We start from the raw sequence: 24,741 nt of genomic DNA on the forward strand, positions 1-24,741 counted from the left end.
GGAGTAATACAGAAAGGTGATAAGGTTGTATGAGTGCTGTTATTGCTGAATATCGCACTGCTATCACCCAATCAGATTCGAGAACCAGACATAACTGTTGTATAAATAAATATATACTATATATTAATAAATATATCTGTTTTGTTCAAATACACCAAAATATATGATCTATATTCACTGAGAAATGCATAAAAATAGTCCTTTTCAAAATAAGGTGTACTCATTTATGCTGAGCAAGTTGAGAAATTCAGTATTAAGGAGAAATGGTCATTTAATTATCAATGATTCATAAATACTCAATGAAGATGTGTCTGGATGAACTCGTGTGTAACATTTTCTTGCAACCGCCACTGTGTTTTGTTTCTGGATTTTCAGGCCCGTGGTTCATTGGGGAGGTCATTGATGGACACATCGGCATCTGCTTTGCTTTCGGCGTGTTTGTGGATGGCTATTTCCTTGAAGGCAGCCTTACGTATGTTGTGGGATTCATACAGGTAATTCAAGATCTAACATTGGTAACAATGAACCTGTTCTCATCCAGAACTGGTTATGTTTTCTGAACAATACAGGAACCCGAATACTTGAGTTTCAGAAAACGATCTGGTGTAGTGTGTGGGCGCTAGGAATGCAGTCTTAAAAGTCATTACGAAACAAACGTTCGATTGTCTTTTCTTTCAAGCTGTGACGGCTAAATGAGTGAAAAAGCTTCTCGAACAGTAAGAAATGTAGTGTTGAAGTCCATTTTGTATTTTGGGAATTGATTCGATCATTTGCTATTGCTTTAATGGTGGACCACATGTCTGGACGAACACTAAAAAATACAGTATGATCAGAAATTATATGTATTGCTGGTGAAACTAGGATATCATTCCAATTTGACTTGAAACTAGCCTTAAATGTAAGTAGCGTTCTGCCGCTTTGTTTTTAGGTTAACTAACCCTTTTAATACCAGTTGTAAATGAAAATGCATCTTACTCCTGTCCACACCAACACGGGTATTTCCTAAAAAAAAAACGCAGTATCAATTGAAAACTCTGGCCAGGGTGAAGACTTTCTGAACTCTGTTCTGCTGTGGCCACTAAACTGGATTTTTTTGCCTCATGACATCAGTGTGCAGGCTGTTTACATGGTATAATGGTATAACTGTCACAAATTTGTCAAACCATTTGTCATATTGATGTTATTGATGTTACATAAAGATACCGTCGCAATGATTGTTGGTAATGATAAAAAAAAAAACAATAATGTACAGAAATGATGCATAAAGAAATTACATTTAAAAATATGATAAAACATTGAATTTAAACAACTTAAGAGAAAGTAACAACAACAATAACAAAAAGACAAGCAAAACTAACAATTATTATATGAAATAATTAATTATTAAAGTCTAACAGAGGTCAAGAAAGGGGCCTCAAATATAATCAAAGTTTGAGGGCTTTTGTCTGACAGAATACAATATTTGAAAATGCAAGTTTTTAAAAATTATACTTTTTTATACTTTTTTTTATTTATTTATTTTTTTAATAATATTATGCAAGAGGCACACAAATTGGGATCACATACAAATGGAGAATTTTAGTTTTTACTATGAACCAGTCATCTTTAAAAAAATATATACTAATTTCATCTTTATGTAATCTACAAAAATGCAAATTTTGTAAAATATAAAATAAAAAAAATGGATCTGGGGTCCGTTCTTCGTACCTCGCTTAAATGAACGAAGATGATTTGGCAGATCCTGGATCTTTTAATCTTCATAACTGATCTCTGGCTATTTTGGTTCTTCAAACAATTTTGCAAATCAGATTAAAACGTCAGAATGAACTGATCTGAGATCGCTGCATATGTTGTGAAGGACTATTCTATCGATCCTTGAATACATGATCAGCAATGCAGTGATTGGCTGACATCATCTGATTAATATTCAATTATCCATGTGAGCAAAATTATATAAAATTCGTAGTAAATGGTTTGTTAAATATGATACACAATAACTTTACACATTTGTTGTGGGCTGCAGTCTTTACACTTTCATGTGTCAAGAGTATTTAGTATTTATATTATTACAGTAAGCTATGCAAGTTTCTTAATCGGTGTAAGGAATAACTGGCTGTATAAATAAATTTTGCATCAAAAAAGCATTTTGATATTGGTAAAAGTGTCTGCAACTTTAGCGAAGCATCAAATCACTGTCATATTAGCTGTCAAAACACGTCTGTTGACTGCATAAATTATTATTCCTTAAAAAAAAAAAAAAAAAAAAAAAGACAGTCGAATATTGTGCATATCTATTATAATACACAAATTGTACTAAAGCTGGTAGCGTAAAATAGTACGTGTTTGTCTAAAAGTCCATATTAATAAATATTCTCTTTGGACCCCTTGGGGAGAACCACTCCATGTTTTTGTACTTTTATTTTGGAGTACAAATTGCATACATTATATGTGTATATATATATATATATATATATGTATATATATGTATATATATGTATATGTATATGTATATGTATATATATGTATATATATGTATATATGTATATATATGTATATGTATATATATGTATATATGTATATATATGTATATATATGTATATGTATATATATGTATATGTATATATATGTATATATATATATATATATATATATATATATATATATATATATATATATATTTACTTACTTTATTTTATTTTTGTTTATTTTTTTAACTATTTTACTTTTTTCCAAGTGTATATAATTACTACTATAAGAAAATATGAGCCTTTGGTTCATACTTTTAGTATTACCTTTGCTTGAAAAGACCCGATCTAATCCTGTTTATATGAAATAAGCCTACTCCCGTGCAGGTTTGAGCATACTGTTGCTATGACAACAACTCTTGGATGAGTTTTAAAGAACGAAACGATCCTGGATCATGTCAAATCAACAATAACCAAATCCAGCTAATTGAGTAATCCATGTACGAAGAACGGACCCCAGATAGGCACATGTACTTTACACATTCGATATATTGCTGTCTTTAAGTTCTCCTTGGACATTCGTGAGCATGAACCTACTTTTGATAAATCTCAAGAAAATCCAGCAGGGTTTGTTAATTTATTTGGCCATTGTTGTTTCCTATTGCTTTATTGGTAGACGATGTCTGGACAAATACTAATAAATTAAATATTATCAGAAATTATAGTGGCAAAACTAGGATATTCCAATTTGACAAGGAATTCAACTGAAATTTAAGAAGCATACCGTTGTTCTTCTGCTCTGTTTTTGGGTGAACTAACCCTTTAATACCAGTTGTAAATGGTAATGCGTCTTAGCTGACAACTTGTTATTTGATCACTGAAATAACAAATAACATTAAGCAGGATTAATCTTTGGCCAGTGCTACTGAAAACATGTAACACTAGGTGGAAATGTTCTTCGATTATGCATCATAATAGGGAGAACTATCAAATCTGAATGTCAACGTCAATACTTCAATTGGAAATGGAATTGAAATCATAGCAGCTGCAATCAGAGAATGCCCATTTGCAACCATTGTATAACATCATATAACATGGCGTGTTTCACCCACAGGTGCTGTTCTTCAATATGCCCTTAACCTATTACCTCTGCTGGAGTCTCCACCACAGGTGTCGCGGCACCAACTTCCGCGCTCATTTCTGCCGGCCGGGCTGCCGATGGAGGACTCTGGCGGTGCACCTCGGCATGCTGGTCCTCATGATCTGGCAGGCCTATTCATGCTACTTCCTGCTGGAGACCTACGGGTCGCTGGCCTTCTTCATGTCTCCCGTACGCACCTGGGCCCTCCTTATGGGCCTGCTGCTGGTGTACAGGGCATGGTGGGGCAAACCCCTGCGCTTCTCCGATGGCAGCAAAACCAACCGGCCGTTGTGACGGTGACCGATTCACCTCGTCTGTATCGTTGTGCCGGACGTTGTTTTGTGCCAAACTCTTCCCTCCTTTCAACAGATTTCCATTAGAGATATAGAAAATAGTATTTCGCTGTATTGGAGCGATGATGACATCACTAGCGGATGACGGAGCTTTCTGAAAGTTCACTAATGCACATCAGTAGGTTGCCAATTTCCACCGTTGTGAACCCGAGCAGTTGTGTGAGGTTTATTCCGTTGATAAACTGCGCATAACGTATTATGTGTCATATTATGTGTGTTTTTATTTATGAAGAAGCATCAGGAAAGAAATATGACTGCCTGATATTCGCGATCAACGTTTCTGCATGAAACCACCGTTATCGAGAGACAGGTCCATATGGATGCTCTCAAATGGTTTTAATTAGGGGAGATGAATCTTTCTTCACGTTTTTATTACACTTGTTGACCAATTATAATATCCAAAAGATCATTTAATGGACGAAGCGTGTCATTATGGCAAATTTAGGGGCTGTTTACACAACACTGTGCTTTAGTTCCAAATGGAAACCAATGTTTTGAAGGCCTGAAAACAACACCTTTTCAAAAAAGTAGGTTTTAAAATGCTGGTTTTTGAAAATATAGTGGTTTAATCGCCACACAAACTACCAAAATGCTAATTTGTAAAAACAAAACTAACAAAAAAAAACGATCTATTGCTGTGCTCAAGGCCTAATGGGATGTTACTTATCTGCTTTGATCTGCTTTTTTGAATTGAGAAAATTTTCGTTTATGACCACTTTTTAGTCATATCATACATTAAAGAGAATTTTATCTAAAATCATGATGTACACAATAGTCTCTGGACTAGCTGCATCACAGACGCCAATATTTGAACAATCACTTTCTGGTCATCAGATATTAGGCATGGTTATATATATTGCGATCGTGATTTTCGAAAGTAATACATCACTTTGTAAACGTTTATTATTACCATTTGTCGAGTCTCCCCGTACAGTTTGATATGGCGCTTTGATCCAGAAGCCGTTTCGCATGACGTCACACTTAACAAGCGGATAAGCTGACAATTCGTAATAATGACGTCGGGTGCGTTTTAAGTCACTTTCGTCATCACAGGATGGCGTTGTACTAACTTTTGATAACATACAAGAAAATACAGCAGGATTGTTAACTCGGTTTATAGAGCACAGAATTCGCATCAGTTGCGCTTGGTCACTGATCATCACAAAAGTCGACGTTGCATTCATGATTTCCACCCACTGCTCCACATATCTAATAAGTAGGGCCAGACGGAATCTGCAGACGTCTTTTGCTATTTCTCCGCAGAATTGTGTTAAAAATCTGCAGATTATGCGGAATGATTTTGGGAGTATCATAACTAAAACCTTAATGTATGAAATAAAAAATAACACCTTTATAACTCGTATTTAATGTTTACAATGCAAATCCAGCTAGATCTACTTTATTTGGTAAACAAAGCAAGTCTCTCATATAATAAATCTACTAAAAGACAAAATATTACTGTACAAACTGTATTGTAAATAAATCAGATGAACATTTTCACATAAGTCAATAATATTAATGTAACTAAATTAAAAACTGAATAAATATAAATTTACACACATTTACACAAGTAAATAAACAGAATCAATGATGGGCTAAAAATCTGTGGAATTCTGCGCGCGCAGATTCCGTGTGGGCCTACTGAGAAGATATTTAATGGTATATATAATTCTCTATTATGGATCAGTGATTCCGCCATGTTTCTCACTGACATGCCCCTAACTTAGACACATTCGGAAAATTTAAAGTTTGCCACTCTAATACTAATAACAATGACAATTTATGCTGCCGTCATAAATACGATTTGTCTGATATGACGAATGCACCACATGGCCACAATCGAATACTTTACAATCAAAACAACAATGGCGGACTACAGGACTGTGTGTGTGCAGATGCGCAGTGTTTCTTTAAAAAAAGTGACACTGCCCCCTACTGGCCTGGCATGCATAAAACATTAGCTGTTTTTGCTGATCTGTAAGCAGGAATCATTTTGACAACATTATAATCTCAAAACAAAGCTTCTATATAAAAACACCTATAACTAAATGGTTCACCACAAAATATTTCCATTTATCTTTGAAACACAAATGAAGAGATTTTTTTTTTTTACATCTTTTGACAATTATTTTTATATATTTGATATTTGCTGATCAGTGTTCATATGTAAACGAAAGAGCGGTTAATATGGATGCTCTCAAATAAGTTTTAAACTACACTGCAATTAGAAGAAGATTAATCTTTCTTCACATTTTTAGTACACTTGTTGACAAATTATAATATATAACAGATCATTTAATGGATGACAAATTTAGGGGTTTTTACACAACATTGTGCTTTAATTAAACAGTGTTTAGATGACCTGAAAATAAAATCTTTATAAATAGGTTTTCAGATTATCCTAGTTTAAACTCCACTACTAAACTATGAAAGGGAAATTTGTAAAAACAAAACCGACATCGGGCACACACGTTTTATAAGTCCAATTTATTGCTGTGCTCAAGTACTCCTCAGACATTCCTACTTTTAAGCTGAAAAGTCATCACTTTCGTCATCACAAGATGGCTACTTTTGATAACTTACAAGAAAATACACCAGGGATTGTTAACTCTGCTTATTGACCTTATTCTTCAATGCGGAAGTGTGCTCGTCTTTGCGATTGTTTTAGAACTTGTATATATCGGAGAAATGACTAGGAATAATAAACGGCAGAAAACGGTCAAACTACTTCCTCTACAAACAAGTGTTTACATGATTATACATACAAAATAGAATAATATAATAAGAAAAAAGCAGCAGAACGAGCTGTTTTAATGTCTAGAAATGAATGGAAGTGAATGAGACTGGAAGTCTCGAGCCAAAAAGTTTCAAATGGCTGCGCCCTCTCGTACATAGAGAATAAGGTGAATAGAAAACTCGGTTCTAGAGGGCCAGTGTCCTGCAAAGTTTAGTTCCATCCTCAATCAGACACACCTGGGCCATCTAATCAAGCTCTTCCTAGACCAGGGGTGCTCAACCCTGTCCCTAGAAATCTACCTTCCTGCAGATTTCAGTTGCAACCCGTATCAAACACACCTGCCTGTAATTATCAAGCACTGTTCAGGTCCTATTTAATTGGTTCAGGTGTGTTTGATCAGGGTTGGAGCTGAACTTTGCAGGAAGGTAGATCTCCAGGAACAGGGTTGAGCACCCCTATCCTAGACTTTCTAGAAACATGTATGCAGGTGTGTTGAGGCAAGTTGGAGCTAGAATCTGCAGGACACCAGCCCTCTAGGACTGAGTTTGGACACCTCTGGCTTATAGAAAATGAAGTTCAAAGAATTCGCATCAGTTGTGTTTTGTCACTGATCATCCACAAGAGTCGACTTTGCATCCACAAATTCTGCCCACAGATCTATATCTAATAAGATATATAATGTTATGTATAATTTTTTGTAGTAGAGAATTATATATAATAATATACTCTCTACTACAGATCAGTGATTCTAGCAATTTTTCTATTGAGAAATAGAAATAAGTATTGAGTTTGCCGCTCACAATAATGACTTTGTGCTGGCGCCATAAATACGTTTAGTCTGATATGACGAATGCACCACAGTCACAATCGAATACTTTACAATCAAAACAACAATGGCGGACTACAGGATTGTGTGTGTGCAGATGCACAGCGTTTCTTTACAAAGTGACACTGCCCCCTACTGGCCTGGCATGCTGTTTTTGCTGATGCGTGAGCAACACAAGGAACATTGTCATCTAAATGCAAAGCTTCTATAAAAACACCTAGGCTGACCATAATTAAATAGTTCACCCCCAAAATCTATCTATTCATCTTTGAAACGCAAATGAAGAGTTTTTTTTACTTCCTTTGACAATATTTGATGTTTGCTGATCAGTGTTCATATGTAAATGAAAGTCTAAATTAAATCAGTCTCTTCAGATCATTGAATAAAGCACTCAATCAACATGGATAACGTTTACTATGTCTTTAAAAAATGATCTGAATTAATAAAGGGACATACATTTGTCAGGAATTACCTTCCTTTGTGTTTTAAAGATAAAACTTAGTGACAGAACTTCATTTTTTGACTAAATTAATTATTAATCAATTGAAATAATCAAGAAACATAGTTGACACACAAATGCAAAGACCCTGACCCGGTTTTACCTTGCAGTGTAAAAAGCCAATTTTGAACTACAATCTATTATATATAACACATAAAGGACTATCATAAGGAAGTAACCACTATGTTTATATGGATCTGCATGAATGTAGAACACTTCTTGCACTATAGTCACACTTATGACACTAAATAACCACTTAATGATACACATCTAAACAAATGCTGAAAATGAAAGCCAAATGTTTCCCATCTTGATGTGGCATACAGAATTAAACGCTTGTAAAAGAAAACAATCACAAATCCGTTACACGTTTATTGGAGAAACAATGTTAAGCAGCTCTTTTATTGTTGGTTTTGTGTACTTGCAAACAAACTAAATATGAACAATGGTCAGTTGGACTAGCTTGAAAAGAAATGTCGTGTCGTCATTGAGGACTGACTTTTTTTTTTGGACCCATAATCCTCTTGACAAGAGTTTCTGGTCAATTCCTGTTCAGTCGGGTCACTCAAGCTCTCTGTTGTCTCTCAGGAAAGCGAAGACTTGAACAATCGGCTGCTCTCGTTTGTCTTTCAATGACCCGAATGTCATTCTGAGAGAGTTGTGTTGCAGGTTAAGGCACGCGATGGTTGAGAACGAACACTTTTAAGACGATTTACTCAATATGTGTCGATTATAGATTTGTGGTGAACCAATAGGACTTTGAATGTTTGATGATGACATGTGAATTTGGTTTTTGCTGTTTTCATTTATTTGAAGGTATTCATCCACATCGATGTTGTAATGTACTGTAATATTCCTTCCAGATGTTCTGCACTGTTTTATGGGCATTCTCTGTTCTTGTGATCAAGTGTTTTATTTTTAATTTGACATTTGTTTGTGGAAGGCACTAAAATAGCTTCTTTTCAGTGAAAGATAAACACATTTATTATTAAAAATTGGCCTCGCCACACACAACGGCCAAAGTAAATGGATTCTTCATTCAGTTTTACAGCTGGAAATGCTGTTTATCCACATGAAAATGACCTCAATTTGTACGTCGCGTTTCTGCACTTCTGAATCATCTTGCATTGGAATTGATTCGTCTGGCTGTGTTTATGTACAACAAAGTAAAGGGGTTTCATATTGTGGATTTCACATTCTGTGCTTTCTTCTATGCTGTAAAGGAATAATAGGGACTTTCTTTAAAGAAGAAATAATACACATACACACCTGTGAGCATATGTGTGAATTAGGGCTGCACCATATTGGAAAAATCTCACACTGCGATTTAATATATTGCGATATAAATATAAAATTTCACCAGATAGCTTGAATAGCTCTATTTGGAAAGAATACATTAAATTAGACCGACTGGGATTATTCTGGAAGATTATGGGGATTGTTATTGGTAAGATCAAAATGAATGATATCAGAGTATTCAGGTAGAGAAATTGAAAAATCAAATGTAAACAAATAATAAATATACAGCTTTATTAGAGTTACAAACAGTACAATTTCATGTTCCTGAATACTTGAATCTCTCGTGCCTGAATGCTCCATTATGGGTAAACCCTTCAGTGACTTCAAAAGTCTTCTGTGTTCTGAATTGTGGCTCCTGGTAAACTATAATCCCAGCATATGAACTCAACATTGTGACTATTGTGGATGTGCACATTACGATATTGATGCTAAAACAATATATTGTGCAGTCCTAGTGTAAATATTATTTGTTTTAATATTAACTAGTTAATACTTTTTTAATCAAAGTTGCATTAAAATGATCAAAAGTACAGTAAATACTACTGTTTGCAATATATATATATATATATAATACATAATTTGGAAAATATTAAAAAAAATATATAAATAAATATATATATATATATATATATATATATATATATATATATATATATATATATATATATATTTATTTATATATTTTTTTTAATATTTTCCAAATTATGTTTAACAGAGCATCAGAAAGAAATTTTCACAGTATGTCTGATAATATTTTTTCTTCTGCAGAAAGTCTTATTTGTTTTATTTCGGCTAGAATAAAAGCAGATTTAAATTTAAAAAAAAATCCATTTTAAGGTCAAAATTATTAGCCCCTTTAAGCTATATATTTTTTTTGATAGTCTACAGAACAAACCATCATTATACAATAACTTGCCTAATTACCCTAAACCTGCCTAGTTAACCTAATTAACCTAGTTAAGCCTTTAAATTGTCCTTTAAGCTGTATAGAAGTGTCTTGAAAAATATATAGTTAAATATTATTTACTGTCATCATGGCAAAGATAAATTAGTTATTTAGAAATGTGTTGGAAAAAATCTCTCCGTTAAACAGAAATTGGGGCTAATAGTTCAGGGGGGCTACTAATTCTGACTTCAACTATACAAATCCAGAAAAAAATTTGGGGCAACAAATTGTGTTTTGATATTTGATAGTCGAGCATATTTGAATAATTTCTGAAGGATTACTTGACTGGAAACTGTGGCTGCTGAAAATGTAGTTTTACCATTCCAGATTTAAATTACATTTAATATGTATGAGCAATGTCACACGAGTAGCAGTGCGATATGGCTGTATATCGGCACTGGTGGGAGGTGTGCCTTTGTGTCCCACCAGTGACGATATACAGCCGCACTGCTACAAGTGTGATATTGCATTTATACAACAGTTCGACGGCATAATCGTGTATATTAAAAAGAAAAATCAAACACCAGAGTCTAAAAACCCTTTTGTATGAGGACCTACTTTCTTCTACCATTCCTTCAGATCTGCAGCTGACAGAACAGCAGAAACCGTTACTAATTCACCAACGTCACTTTAGAGCTAGTGTTTAAATGATTTTCTAGTGTAATGTCTAAAGTGATGACAAAACAGCTGATTTTGCTCACATTTTAAGATCATAAGGCTGAACGGCATGAAATGCCATCAGTCTCTAGAGACATTTCCCAGTATTTCTCTGTTGCAATCGGGAGATCACAATAATTAACCCTGAAAAAGCCAAAGCAAAGCAAACACTACTGTAACTGTTGTTACTGTTTACTGTTGTGTTTGTAATAAGGAAAAACACTAAGTGAAGTTTAGTTATAAACAATTTCAAGAGGATCACGTGCTTATGATTGCTAGCGGCTGGATCCGCATTATTTAATTCTCAATGCACCAGTCAGACGACTCCTAAGCTACTACAAATACCCTGGGTTACGTACCACCGCTATCTTCGTTTTGAAGAATCCCCCCATCCACCCCTACTCCTCCTTCTTCCTAGATGGGTGACACGGTGGCCCAGTGCTTAGCACTGTTGCCTCACAGCAAGAATGTCTCTGGTTCTAGGCTTTACCAAACCAGCAGACATTTCTGTGCGGAGTTTGCATTTTCTCCCCGTGCTCACGTGGGTTTCCCCCGGGTTTCCCGGTTTCCTCCCACCGTCCAAAAAACATGCAACATAAGTTAATTGACTAATTCAAACTCAGGGCTCTCTCCCGGGACAGCATGCCAAACAAGCTTATAATTAATCATCAGCTAAGTGTGAACTCTTGAAACACATGCGGTCATTTCTTCTTTCTTTCTGTTTACTAAACTAGTCTGCAGTAACGAAAACAGGAGACTCATTAGAAACAGATGGCCAACACAAAATACATGCATTCCTAATATGTGAGTTCCATCTCAAACTCAACACAACTACAATTATAATGGTATAAATACAGCTCTACAACATACAAAAGAGAGCGATCGACTTAGAAAGTTACTGAACTGTTTAATAATGATTTGATCAGCTGTAGTTAGAAATTACGCTGTATTTTCCTCCTCTAAGGGCTTATTATGTGGTCTCTGTCACCATCTTGAGGATGAACAACATCAACCTTCTTTGCTCCGCTCAATGACAGGCTAATGGCTGCTGACACACTGTCCTTCAGAAATTATACATATTTACAATAGGCACTATCTTTATAAATTAACTGCATAGTTGCAATCTAAACAACTAAATTCTTGACTAAAAAAGCCTCAAAAGTACATTATGTTGTCCAACAGCAGCAATATTTGTCAAACTGTAGAGTGCCCTCTGCTTGTCACTGTATGTGGGCGGAGTAATACAAAAGGGTGAGGGGTGAAGAGGCTGGACGAGTGCTGTTATTGGCAGAATATCACACAGCTATTAGCCAATCAGGATCAAGAACCAGACAGAGCTGTTGTATAAATGAAAATATAAAATCATCCTAATAATTATTGTATTAATATTATAGTTGTACTGCATACTTTTGATGAAATAAATGCAGGCATTGTGCATAAGAGTCTTGTTTGGATGAAAATAAAAGTGTACACATTTTGTTAGTCTGTCCAGTACTTTAATAAATAGTTATTTTTATTAAACTATTCCTAAATCAGATTGAGTTAGTTTATTATACACTAAAATCTGAATAATTATGGAAATTCACTAGTAATTATCAATCACCATTGGTAAATAATTATTTACCATTGTTAAAAATGATTTGAAACTAGTTAGGCAAACTAATTTGTTGGCTTTATCCACAGTTACTTCTAGCACACTTAAAGGGACAGTCCCACCGGAGGAACTTCAGGAAGTCCTTTCTCATAGACTTTCAGATTTAACACCAGACCACCTCCAGAAGGCCTCCTGTTGCAGACGTCTGACTCAGTCTGAAATTTTGACAACTTGTTTACCGATATTGCCTCCGGTCATCATGGAGCAAAACGCTTCTGAAATGTGCATACAGTAAACAATGAGGGTTCATACAATATGTATGAAAAGCACACATCAACACTAGTGGAAATAATGAGCCCTCACCTCCCATGTTTTCGATGCCATTAACAACAGTTTCCAACACCTGTAAAATGACGAGAAATTGGACGTACAAACATTTTAACGTAAGCAAACTAAAATAAAAAAAATATTAGTTCATTTTACCTAAAAATTATGTTGATTTTATGTTATAAATTGATATTATGTATGATTACTTAACATAAAATAAGTGAGTAAACCTGTGAGTTAACCTGCTCTTTTTAAAGTGATTAGTTAACTTTACTTTAAAAAAGTGAGTAAACCTGTTGCCTTAAGTAAATGTAATCTGTGCATTTCCCAGTACTGTGTTGTGGCTGGAAAGGCATCCGCTGTGTAAAACATATGCTGGAATAGTTAGCGGTTTATTCTGCTGGGCGACCCCTTAAATAAATAAATAAGCTGAAGGAAAATGAATTAAAGGCAGCACGGTGGTGCAGTGGGTAGCACATTCACCTCATAGCAAGAAGGTCGCTGGTTCAATCCCCAGCTGGGTCAGCTGGCATTTCTGTGTGGAGTTTGCATGTTCTCCCTGTGTTCGCATGGGTTTCCTCTAGGTGCTCCGGTTTCCCCCACAAGTCCAAAAACATGCACTATAGGTGAGTTGGATAAGCTAAAATTGTCCATAGTGAATGAGTGTGTATGGATGTTTCCCAGTTATGGGTTGCACCTGGAAGGGCATCTGCGGTGTAAAACATATGCTGGATAAGTTCCCGGTTCATTCCACTGTGGCGACCCTAGATTAATTAAGGGACTAAGCCGAAAAGAGAATGAATGAATGAATGAATTATGTGCATAATTTAAACATTTTTATTAAACCAACCTAACAGTTCCAAGTTACAATGAGTTCACTTACTTTTTAAATTAAAGCCAACTTGTCGATTTTAAGGCAACGGGTTTACTCCATATTTTTAAGTGAAGTAAACTACATTGGGGAGATTTACCTTCATCTGACCTGTTTTTACCCAATGGCTGAGCTGCACGAGGCCTTCTGCATGTTTCTCCATGTAGTTCAACACAACAAATCTCTCCCTGTGAACACATTGTAGTGCATGTAACATTTCTATGAAGAAAAGCACAGACATACAGTTGCACTCACTGGCCACATTATTGGGTACAGCTGCTCATAAATGCAAATATTTATTCAGCCAATCACATGGCAGCAACTCGATGCATTTAGGCATGTAGACGTTGCCAAGATGAACTGTTGAAGATGATCTAATGGATCATTGGAATGAGAGAGGAGGTCAAGGGAAAAGGGTTTGTTAACATTGAAATGAGGGAGGAAAGAGGGATAACTCAAGGCTGTTTCTAAAAGAGAGGTAACATATTCAGAGTCAGTTACCATGCTAACTTGTTCTACAAACCTAACCTAGTCAAGAGCAGGTTTTCTTCTCTGAACGCAGAGTTTCTTTCATACAAGTGTTGTTGAAATAATTTATGAATGCTGTAAAATGCTTATCTAACTAAATATTGTAAAAATCAAGATATAAGATATTTGGTGTTTCCGGAGGAATCTAATTTAACTGCATTTTACTTAAGTAAAAGCCAGTGTTTAGCGTGAACCAGATGTTGCTGAGACTTATTTCAGTATGTTGATGTTCTTCCAACTGAAATGGAATATTGAATAGGGGGCAGGTCTTTCTTTATGTTCATCATTCCCTGGTAGCAAACTAATGGTAAGAGAAGTGTGGTTAAGAATATTGTGGCTGAAGCCGTCAAACTGACGTCAACAGTGAACGACTGCCACTCTAAACAAGGAAGCAAATGGTCAGACTTTGATTGAAGATTACCAAAACAAACTTTTTTTGTTGTTGTTGTGGATTAACTTGCACAGATTAATTGTTCACAGAAAGAGTAACAATGAGCACTGGCAAAATAAACACTGTACAGAAACATTACACATGGACATGGGCGTTGCTAGGCCTATTTTAGGGGGGCTATATTTAAATTTGATTAAAAAAAACGGCAGCAGAATTCGGCTCCTCCACGTCTTGTCTTTAATTTGATCCGCAAACCACAGCTATGGACAGCGAGAGAACGATGTGTGTGTTTATCGATAAATTATTATAATATCTGCTTAATATGTGCAGTTCTTTAATATAGATCAGTGTTTCCCAACCCTGTTCCTGAAGGCACACCAACAGTACACATTTTCAACCTCTCCCTAATCAAACACCCCTGAATCAACTTATCATAACACCAGAAGAGACTCCAACACCTGAAGTTAATGGGTCAGAAAAGGGAGACATCCAAAATATGTACTGTTGGTGTGCCTCCAGGAACAGGGTTGGGAAACACTGATATAGATAACCTTGTATCACCTGTATCACAATGTCATGGAGGAGCAGTCGGGTTTTCTCGGCATTCATCTCATCAGCACAGCTTTTTTCTCCAGCAAAAAAAATAAATGTAGCCTAACTCTAAACGAATATTTCAAAATGAACTACCAATATTAAACACTTTACACATTTGTGTGGCATTATCTATACCATACAGTCTTGCACAGAAAGGATTAAACACAGTGAAAGAACCACCTAGAGAATGTACTCGTTTAACTGTCACTGAGTCACTGACAGAGATAGAAACATCAAGTGTTGTCTAGTATTAAAAAAATACTTATTTATTATTATCATTCAGATCAAGCAATATGTGAATTAGCCTGTAAGTTTAAAATATATTTATTTATATGTGTGTCATTTATTAGAAAAGTGGCAAATTATTTAGAAAGTGGTTTTTACTACAGTAAACATGTGGGTTGAGCCTATTTGGTTTATTCAAAACTCAAATGGCTATGCCTGTCTACATAATACAGTGGAATACTAGTATACAACCCATATTAAACACACATTTTTAAGTGTATTGCTATTAAATTACTACTTATAAATGTAATATGAGGCTTTATATATATTTTTTTATTTTATTTTTTTTACCTTATAAGGAGCTGAGCCCCCTAAAATGAAAATCCTAAAATCGCCCCTGCACATAGATAATAATCTAACTACAATACAAGATTCTACAACCCACAAGGCTTAATATAAAACACATATATAATGGCTTCCGTAGTGTAAATAATGTGCTGGATTAAGGGAACTAGCTTGTGACGTGATTGACTGGCTTCGTCTTCAGCTTTTGACAAGCTTGCTCTTCTCATTTTTCCCCTCACATTACAATTTATTTAAAATAAAAAACAAGTAAATGTTCTAATTGTAGAAGCAAGGTCATGGTGCACACGATAATCACAGAGTCAACCTTCTCAAAGTCGACTGAACTAACCCAATCCAGCGCTTCTGAAATAGTTTAGTAACTTCACTAAAGAGTTCAAGTTTTATCTCTGTAAGTTTGGTAGTCCAGCTATTCAGATCGCTTTATGTGAAGCAAGAAGCCACAGTGAGAACTGTGTATGGTGATACGGAGTGGTTCAAGATCTGCATTCTCTTCAACCCGTATGCAGAAGCAGTCATAAGAAAAGCACTACCAGAAGACATCGAAAGGGGGGTGAAAATTGGCAGCAGGAACATCAACAATCTTAGATATGCCGACGACACCACCCTACTAGCTGAAAGCAGAGAAGATCAGGAGCGACACATCCTGAAAGTGCAAGAAGAAAGTGAGAAGGAATCGAGACCAGTCCAGGTCCAGGACTTTATATTCCCTGGTTTCAAGATTGACAGAAATGGGGACACAACACCTGAAATCAAGATTAGGTTAACCCTTGGACCAAATGCAATGGTGAGCATGAATACTATCTGTGAAAGTAAGGATATCAGCACTGCAACTAAAGCAAGGCTACTCAACGTGACTGTCTTCCCCATAGCAACCTATGGCTGCGAGACCTGGACGATCAAGAAGACAGACAGACCGAAGAAAGATCAACGGCTTCGAGTTGTGGTGCTGGAGGAGACTGGTGCGCATCCCATGGACGGCAAGAATCACCAACAAAGAAGTCCTAGGGTGCATCAAGCCAAAGACCTCACTTAAAGCCAAGATTACCAAGTAAAAATGATCCTATTTTGGCCATGTCATGTGTAGCAATTCACTCGAGAAGGCAGTCATGATGGGAATGGTCAGTGGAAGAAGGTCGCCCAAGAACTCGGCTTGATACTGTCAAAACTGATACCAACATATGTATGCGCAAACTCAAAGAAGCGGTGGTTAGTAGAACTGTGAGAGGGGAATGATCCATAAAGGACCGAAAATTGACCTCAATTGAATGGATAATTGATTGATTGAAGTTTGGTTGAACATCCTTATTGAAACAGGCCCCAGATCAGCTAGCAGAACTGCAAACTGTTTAGTTTGCTATTAGTTACTAGTTAGTTAAAGTTATAAGTAACTAATAAAGTTTTGGTAATACAAATAAACTTTAAATGAATTGAGAAAATTTTCCCTGATCGGATGAGTCCTGATTTCTGCTGACAATCCGATGAACAGAACATTAAACCCTTTCTGAAAGAAGCTGAAGGTAATCCAGCAACCTGGCTGTACCTAATAAAGTGGCCAGTGCGTGTATGTTGGGCAACAAACTAGCACGTTTCGCACTGGTTCAAAACAGTATTGTTAAGCTATAAATAAAAAGCATACTTCTAGAAAGCACTTCTAGTACCTTGTGATGTTGTTACGACGCAAAGCTTCTTGGGTATCTTGACTTAAAGGAGGAGGGTAAGGCACATCCTTGTTGTACTGCGAGATCTGGCCGCACAGGATCACATGAGCACCAGGATTCATCTGCAGTGTAAATATTGCACGGTAACTTAAAGGACCCACAGAAACTGGCATAAAGAGTGTTGTATGAAGGCAAAACAAATTGTGTCGGCTGTACCTGTGATATAACAGCATCGCTGATGGGGCCGCCTACATTGTCAAAGTAAATATCAATGCCTCTGGGGCAAAGCTCTCTCAGCGCTGAGCTGATGTCTCCGTTTCTGTAGTTTATCCCTGCTGTAAATCCCAGCTCTTTTACCAAGGTCTGACATTTCTGGTCAGAGCCGCAAATCCCCACAACTCTCTCACAACCATCCAATCGGCCAATCTAAATGCATAGAGGAAGTTTATAATCAAATGCTACAGTATATACAGCAGATTTGGGTAAAAACCCAAACAATACAAAGATAACAATAAAACAAAGTAAAACAAAATAAAAAATCTGAGAAATGTGTAATAACAATGAAATGACATGAGGAGAAAGTACTGAACTACTGAAACGTAAGGCTTTTAGGTGATGGCAGCTTAAAGACGCCTCTCATATGAAGAATGAAGTCACATGAATTGTTCAGGTGTGAGTTTTTTCACAGACTTCAACAGTGTAAAAATCTTGATGGTTTTGTGGGTCTCTCAAATCTGATCTTTAATTTGTATTCTCTATTGGATTCAGGTCAGGTAATTGGCTGGGCCATTCTACAGCTTGATTTTCTTTCTCTGAATGCATTTGAGCGTTTCCTTGGTTGTGTTTTGGATCATTGTCTTGCTGAAATGTCCACTCTAGTTTCATCTTCATCATCCTGCTAATGTAGATGTTGGATTGAAGCAGTGAAAATTATTTTACAATGACGAAGGGCAGAGGGTTGCTGAATAACTACTGGGAGATTTTTAGCTGCTGTCTGGGCTTTCACTGCCTTTCTACACCTCCCTTTCTTCATGTGTTCAATACTTTCCCCCTGCATCATATAATTTTATTACACATAACTTAATTTGTAAACTAATTAGATTAGTTTTTTTCTATACATGGACTTCTTCGGTTGTTACCAACATCCGGGGAAAATTTCAAGTCAACACCACCATTCTTTTAGTTTGGCTGGAATAAAAGCAGTTTTTACATTTTTAAAAATAATTTTTAATGTCATTATTATTCGACTGGCTACAGAACAAACAACTGTATTCCAAGGACTTGGCTAATTAACACTGATTGCTTTTTTTAGATCAGCGCTAATTAACTGAACCTGCCTAGTTAACCTATTAACCTAGTAAAATATTATGCACGGTAATCATTGGAATGTCACGTCACAGTGGATGCCCTTCCAGCCGCAACCCAATACTGGGAAACACTCATACACAACGCACAATTTTGTTTACCCAATTTACCTAAACCGCATGTCTTTAGACTGTGGGGGAAACCGGAGCACCTGGAGGAAACTCACGCAAACACGGGGAGAACATGCAAACTCCACACAGAAACGCCAACTGACCCAGCCGAGGCTCGAACCAGTGACCTTTATGCTGTGAGGCAATCATGCTACCCACTGTGCCACCGTAATGCTCTTTTGGGTAAACATCTTGAATTATTAAATAACATACATCAAGTTGTCTGGGAGTTGCACCAGAAGACATTTTGGCAACTTAAGCTAAACTCTGGTCTACATGGGTCCTGTCTATGATATCAATTTCAATTTTCCTGTTCCTCATTTTGGTTACACCATACAGTATAAAATCCCCCCAAAAATCCCAAATAATTAGTTTTCCTAGGAAGTTATAATAAAAAATTAAGATAGACTATTTAGGATCATCATCAATCATTTCACTTTTAAATAAGGATGTTTTTTTTTACTATGATATTAGTATAGCCCAGTGGTTATCAATTCCCATCCTCGGCAAGAACAGAGAACGCGTCCTGTGAAAAATGAGATGCTGCGTTCTTCCTGATGGTCAAGGTGTCAAGGACTGGAATTGAAAACCACTGGTATAACCACTAGTCATTAGTAATCATAATACTTCTTAATGTATATTTTCCTATCAAACTAGTAAAAGATTTATCATTAACACATTTTCTAATGCCTAACCGACCTTAAGACCTGGACCACCAATAACTCTCTGCGACTAAATGAAAATAAAACAGAAGTGTTATCATTAGATCCCGCTGCTACCAACGATTCAATTAAAACTCAGCTAGGAATCCTAAACAACAATCTGCACAATCCCACCAAGAATCTCGGAGGTATCTTTAATCCACTCTTGCAGTTTGACAAACATGTAAATGCAGTTGTGAAGAGCAGCTTTTTCCAGCTTCGATTGGTGGCAAAAGTTAAACCGTTTCTCTTTAAAAAAAGATTTAAAAATTGTAACACATGCTTTAATCTCCTCTCGGTTAGACTACTGCAACTCTTTGTACATTGGTTTACATCAGTCAACACTCTCTCGGTTACTGTTGGTTCAGAATGCAGCGCCAGATTAATAACAGGAACTAAGAAAAGAGATCATATCTCCCCTGTCCTTGCCTCATTGCACTGGCTTCCTATAAAATTTAGAGTTGATTTTAAGATCCTTCTTTTCACTTATAAACAGTGGTGTAAAGTAACAAATTACAAATACTCAAATTACTGTAATTGAGTAGTTTTTCTCAGGAATTGTAATTTACTGAGTAGTTTTAAATGTGTACTTTTACTTACCCCTGAGTACATTTTTAGTGCTGTATCTGTACTTTTACTCCACTACTTTCCTTCAACCTGCAGTCACTACTTTATTTTTTCTTGTCTATGGGGATTAGAAAAATCAGTCCTGCGAGTCCAATCAAATCACACATAGAAGGTAAATCGCATAATAATGAACTACCTCATGGGTGATTTTAAAATAACAGCAAACTCTTTGGAAGTATTCAAAGTGTCCAAGAAGATGTCTAAAGTCTTTACACATATAGACCCAGAGACTGTTTAGATGCATGTCACTGATGACAAGATGACGGGTGTTTACTGTATGATGACCAAAATGACCTTAAACATGTGAACCTTAAAGATGTGAACATGACGTCAGATTGACGTTGTACCCTAAAAGTCATGGGGACGTTGCATTTTGTTTGGAAATGAAAATCGAGTTGACGTCAGAACTCAACATCAGACCGAGGTCAATGTCCAACATCCAGCCTAAAACCAACCAAATATCAACGTCTAATGACTTAACAGCTTGACGTTGTGTGAATGTTACCACTATTGATGTCTATCAGATGTTGGATTTTGGTTGCCATACCTGATGAATAAATGTCAGTATTTGACATCAATATGATGTTGATTTTAGATGTTGGGTCGACGTTGGATTTTGGTTACTTTCTAACAACCTAAAAATCGACCAAATATCAACGTCAGTTGACGTCATTTTTGAACATCAGAATAACATTGTCCTTAGACGCTGACTAGACGTTGAATTTTGGTCACCTGATGTTACAACCTAAATCTAACCTAATAATAACGTCTTATGACGTTGTGTGCCTGCTGGGCAATAACTAGATGCACTACAGAATGTTACGTTTACACACATCCACAAATTACATGTAAATGCATCAGTTATTAACAGCATAATACTCACTACTCTTGAGTACTTTTGAAAGGTCTACTTTTTACTCATACTTTGAGTAATATTTACAACCGATACTTTTACTCCACTTGCACTACATTTTTAGACAAGTAATGGTACTTTTACTTGAGTATGATTTTTCAGTACTCTTTCCACCATAGCTTATAAAGCATTGCACAATTCTCCCCCCGTCTATGTCAGTGAATTTATTAGACCATTTACAGCTTGTAGACCGTTAAGATCTCATGACTAGTTTCTTTTGTCTGTCCCTCGCTCCTGCTGGAAATCAAAAGGTGATCAAGCTTTCTTCGGCCCCAAGGCTCTGGAACAATCTCCCTCTGAATATTAGGATTTCTCCTTCATTGGATGCTTTTAAAATCTAATTTAAAGACTTCTATTTACTCCCTTGCCTTTGAGTGACACATGCATGTTATTTCTTATCTGTATTTTAGTATTACTTATATACATATATATTTCCTTTTCTTATATTTTTAAACACCATTTTTTATTATTTTATTTTATTGTAAAGCACTTTGGATCAACTACGGTTGTGTGAAATTGTGCTCTATAAATAAAGTGTGCCTTGCCTTGCCTATAACCCAAAAGATTTTACATTTCATTCAATAATAAAGTCATGCTTGTCAAAAGTTTATTCAAACCAGATTATCCATGATTAAAAAAAGAACAAATTCCCATGACACAAAAATGAATGTTCTGCCACTCTGCCCTGGCAAACACCACCAACTATTAAAAATCTATTCACAACAACCCTTTTTACATGCATTTAAAACTTTCAACAGTGATTAAACTCATTTCATTTGTCCACTCTCAGATTACCTGTCCAGCAATTGACCCACAAGCTCCAGCTGCTCCGCTCACGACCATCGTCTGCTGAGCACCTGCAGTCACATGACCCTTCTCTCTCACCCCAAAAAATGCAGTAAGGCCAGGCATGCCCACCGCGCCAAGAAAATACGACACATGACCATCCACCATGCCTGGGTCGACCTGCAAGAACAGCACATTTGAGATCCAAACCCACTCTATTTTGCCTCATACTGTCCAAAATGACCTTCAAACCTTCTGCAAAAGGCTGCCATCCATCACATCGTAGGTTTGCCAATGCCAGTTGAAGGAGGTGACGATGGTGCCCACAGATAAATCCAAATTCTTGCTGGCTTCAACTACACCAACTCCTCCTCCATCCACACACTCCTCCAATCTCCATGGCAACAGGTAGTCGGCTCCAGTATCGTCGTTCATGCGACAGCGCTGCGTTGAGTTGAGTTTTGGGGTTAATACCGTTTTATCATTGAGTGAATAAGCTAATGTGCCTCTTTTGTGCTCATTTTGTTTTCAAGGTTTCCTACAATGTGTTTACATGCGTACATGATCTAAAAACACTCCTACTTTGGAGCCTACTTTGCAGCATTGCCTCTTTTGTTTGTTCCAGGATTGTATCGTCTCCTTTCAAAAGCCTTCAGTGCTCTAATTGGTCAGATGTCTCAGGTGTTGTTTACACTAGTTACGCAAGTTTTTGTTTTGAAACGCATATTATTACAGTTAGGGTGGTGCGGTGGTGCAGTGGGTAATGCTGTTGCCTCACAGCAAGAAGGTCGCTGGTTCAAGCCTCAGCTGGGTCAGTTGGCATTTCTGTGTGGAGTTTGCATGTTCTCCCCGTGTTCGTGTGGTTCTATAGATGAAATGGGTAAATGGGTAAGCTAAATTGTCTGTAGTGTATGAATGTGAATGAGAGTGTATGGGTGTTTCCCAGTGATGGGTTGCAGCTGGATGGGCATCTGCTGTGCAAAACATATGCTCGATATGTTGACGGTTCATTCCGCTGTGGTGACCCCAGATTAATAAAGGGACTAAGCCGAAAATAAAATGAATGAATGAATTATTACGGTTATGGTGACTGGCATCCACACTACTCGCGTATGTTCGACCTGTGAAAACTGGTCATTTTATTTTGGGATTCATTAGAGACTGAGTGAAATGGAAGTGTGGCTACACTCTTAGACATTTTATCATATTTGTGCGGTAATTTACATGCAGCACTGTTGCCAGCAAGTTACTGCAACTGCCCTTTACAGTAACTTACCTGTAAATGTGTTTTACAGTAGCAGGGTCCTTACCGCAACTTCTTTTTATGGTAAAATGGCCTTTACCACATTTGAATTGTACAGTATGATCATTTTTACAGCACTTTTATTGTCATTTATTTATATTTTATCACTGACCGTACAAAACCTTTATTTTTAGTAGTTACTTTTGAATTTAATAAATTCCAAACAAGTGACGAGGTCAGTGTTTTCATTATATATTGTTACTAAATTCATTTTAAATACTGCATTGTGGGTAATTTTAAAACTTTTCTCATTTTTGTCTTCAAGTACAGTAGCAGTGCTTGATTACAGTAGAATACCGCAAATATGCAGTAAGTTACTGTAAAGTTTTAAAATTACCCACAATGCAGTAGGGCTGGGTAATTAATCAGAAAGTAATCAAAATCGACATTCAGAACTAATAATCGATCTAATTTTTCCAGGTCAATGTTTTCAATTACTTACCCTACCGTGTGTGGAGTCACGTGACCCTGCTCTGTTTGTTACTATTGTGTTACTTTGCACTACATTGACGATTGACAAAGCTGTGCCAGAGATGTCTTGAGATGGCATAATTTACATAAAAAATTTTTATATTAAAACATTTGCTTAAACAAGATGCAAGAAATGCAGTTTAAAATATTATTTACAGGATACGCAAGAGCTTATTTTCTACTTTTAAAATGAAAAACATTTAAAATAATTTATTTTGTTTCCAAAAGTGCAACTTATTTATTTTCACTTTTTTTATAAGAAAAAAAAGAGACGGTTGTTTTTAGGCAATGTGTGTTTTAATTTCAGTTGTTCAACGTTGATGTTCAGTAAATAATCATAGATAGCAGATAGTGTGTGTTTCCTTCAATTATTTTAAAATTAAGTAATGCACCCTTCATTCAGACATTTCTCACTTCTAATATGTGAGCATATTTACTGTACAAAACCTGTAAGTGAACTAAGAGGGCAAAAAAAAAAAATTTATTAAAATAATCGTTCATTAATCATAATCGAGTTAAAATGTTCAATTAATCGAGATTTTAATTTTAGGCCAAATCGCCCAGCCATACAATGCAGTACATATTACAGTAGTGAAGTGTAAAGACTGTATGTGTGTGATTTACACAGTAAATAACTGAAAAAAGCGAGTTGCACATCGGATGCGCCACGACACGGCATGCACATGACAGTTGGAAGTATCGCACACCAGACGTGCACATTCACATGTTATTTCAAATTAAACTATTTAGATGACGCTCTGTGGCACGGTAGAAATATGAACAGTGTACTGAGTCGTAGCTGGGTGCCACGGACAGCCACCGACTTGCTGAGCCGGTGTGTGTACACTGATAGAAATCTATGTTTAGCATTCTAAAATGCATGGCGCGGTGCGTTGCCAAGTGACACATCCGGTGTGCGACCCCCTTAACAGTGTATCCACAATCCATCTCTGACTGGTCTTCTGGACTTTTACGTATTGTTCCCTGA

At 36.4% G+C, this 24,741-nt stretch overlaps 2 protein-coding genes across 3 annotated transcripts in view; one reads left to right on the plus strand and one right to left on the minus strand.

The window, feature by feature from the left end:
- The window catches only part of tmem62 (transmembrane protein 62), a 35,475-nt gene extending 26,260 nt beyond the window's left edge, over positions 1 to 9,215 (plus strand). The window contains exons 13-14 of the mRNA XM_056476716.1: positions 376 to 494; positions 3,580 to 9,215. Of these exons, the coding sequence (XP_056332691.1) occupies positions 376 to 494; positions 3,580 to 3,900 (440 nt within the window). The 3' untranslated portion in view covers positions 3,901 to 9,215. The remainder of the gene's footprint in view (positions 1 to 375; positions 495 to 3,579) is intronic.
- The window catches only part of ptgr2 (prostaglandin reductase 2), a 75,771-nt gene that overhangs the window by 49,306 nt on the left and 1,724 nt on the right, over positions 1 to 24,741 (minus strand). The window contains exons 3-9 of one of the 2 annotated variants that reach the window (XR_008839224.1): positions 22,232 to 22,423; positions 21,989 to 22,159; positions 17,694 to 17,903; positions 17,478 to 17,599; positions 13,816 to 13,903; positions 12,881 to 12,920; positions 10,274 to 12,792 (exon numbers count right to left, since the gene is read on the minus strand). Coding sequence is in view for 1 of the 2 variants with exons in the window: in XM_056476717.1 (XP_056332692.1) it covers positions 12,728 to 12,792; positions 12,881 to 12,920; positions 13,816 to 13,903; positions 17,478 to 17,599; positions 17,694 to 17,903; positions 21,989 to 22,159; positions 22,232 to 22,423 (888 nt within the window). In the remaining variant the exon portion in view is untranslated. Of the gene's footprint in view, positions 1 to 10,053; positions 12,793 to 12,880; positions 12,921 to 13,815; positions 13,904 to 17,477; positions 17,600 to 17,693; positions 17,904 to 21,988; positions 22,160 to 22,231; positions 22,424 to 24,741 lie in introns of those variants that run through there. The other variant, XM_056476717.1, reaches the window with a different exon arrangement.

This window comes from Danio aesculapii, chromosome 17 (genome assembly GCF_903798145.1).
Source record: "Danio aesculapii chromosome 17, fDanAes4.1, whole genome shotgun sequence".
NCBI classification, from domain to species: domain Eukaryota; kingdom Metazoa; phylum Chordata; class Actinopteri; order Cypriniformes; family Danionidae; genus Danio; species Danio aesculapii.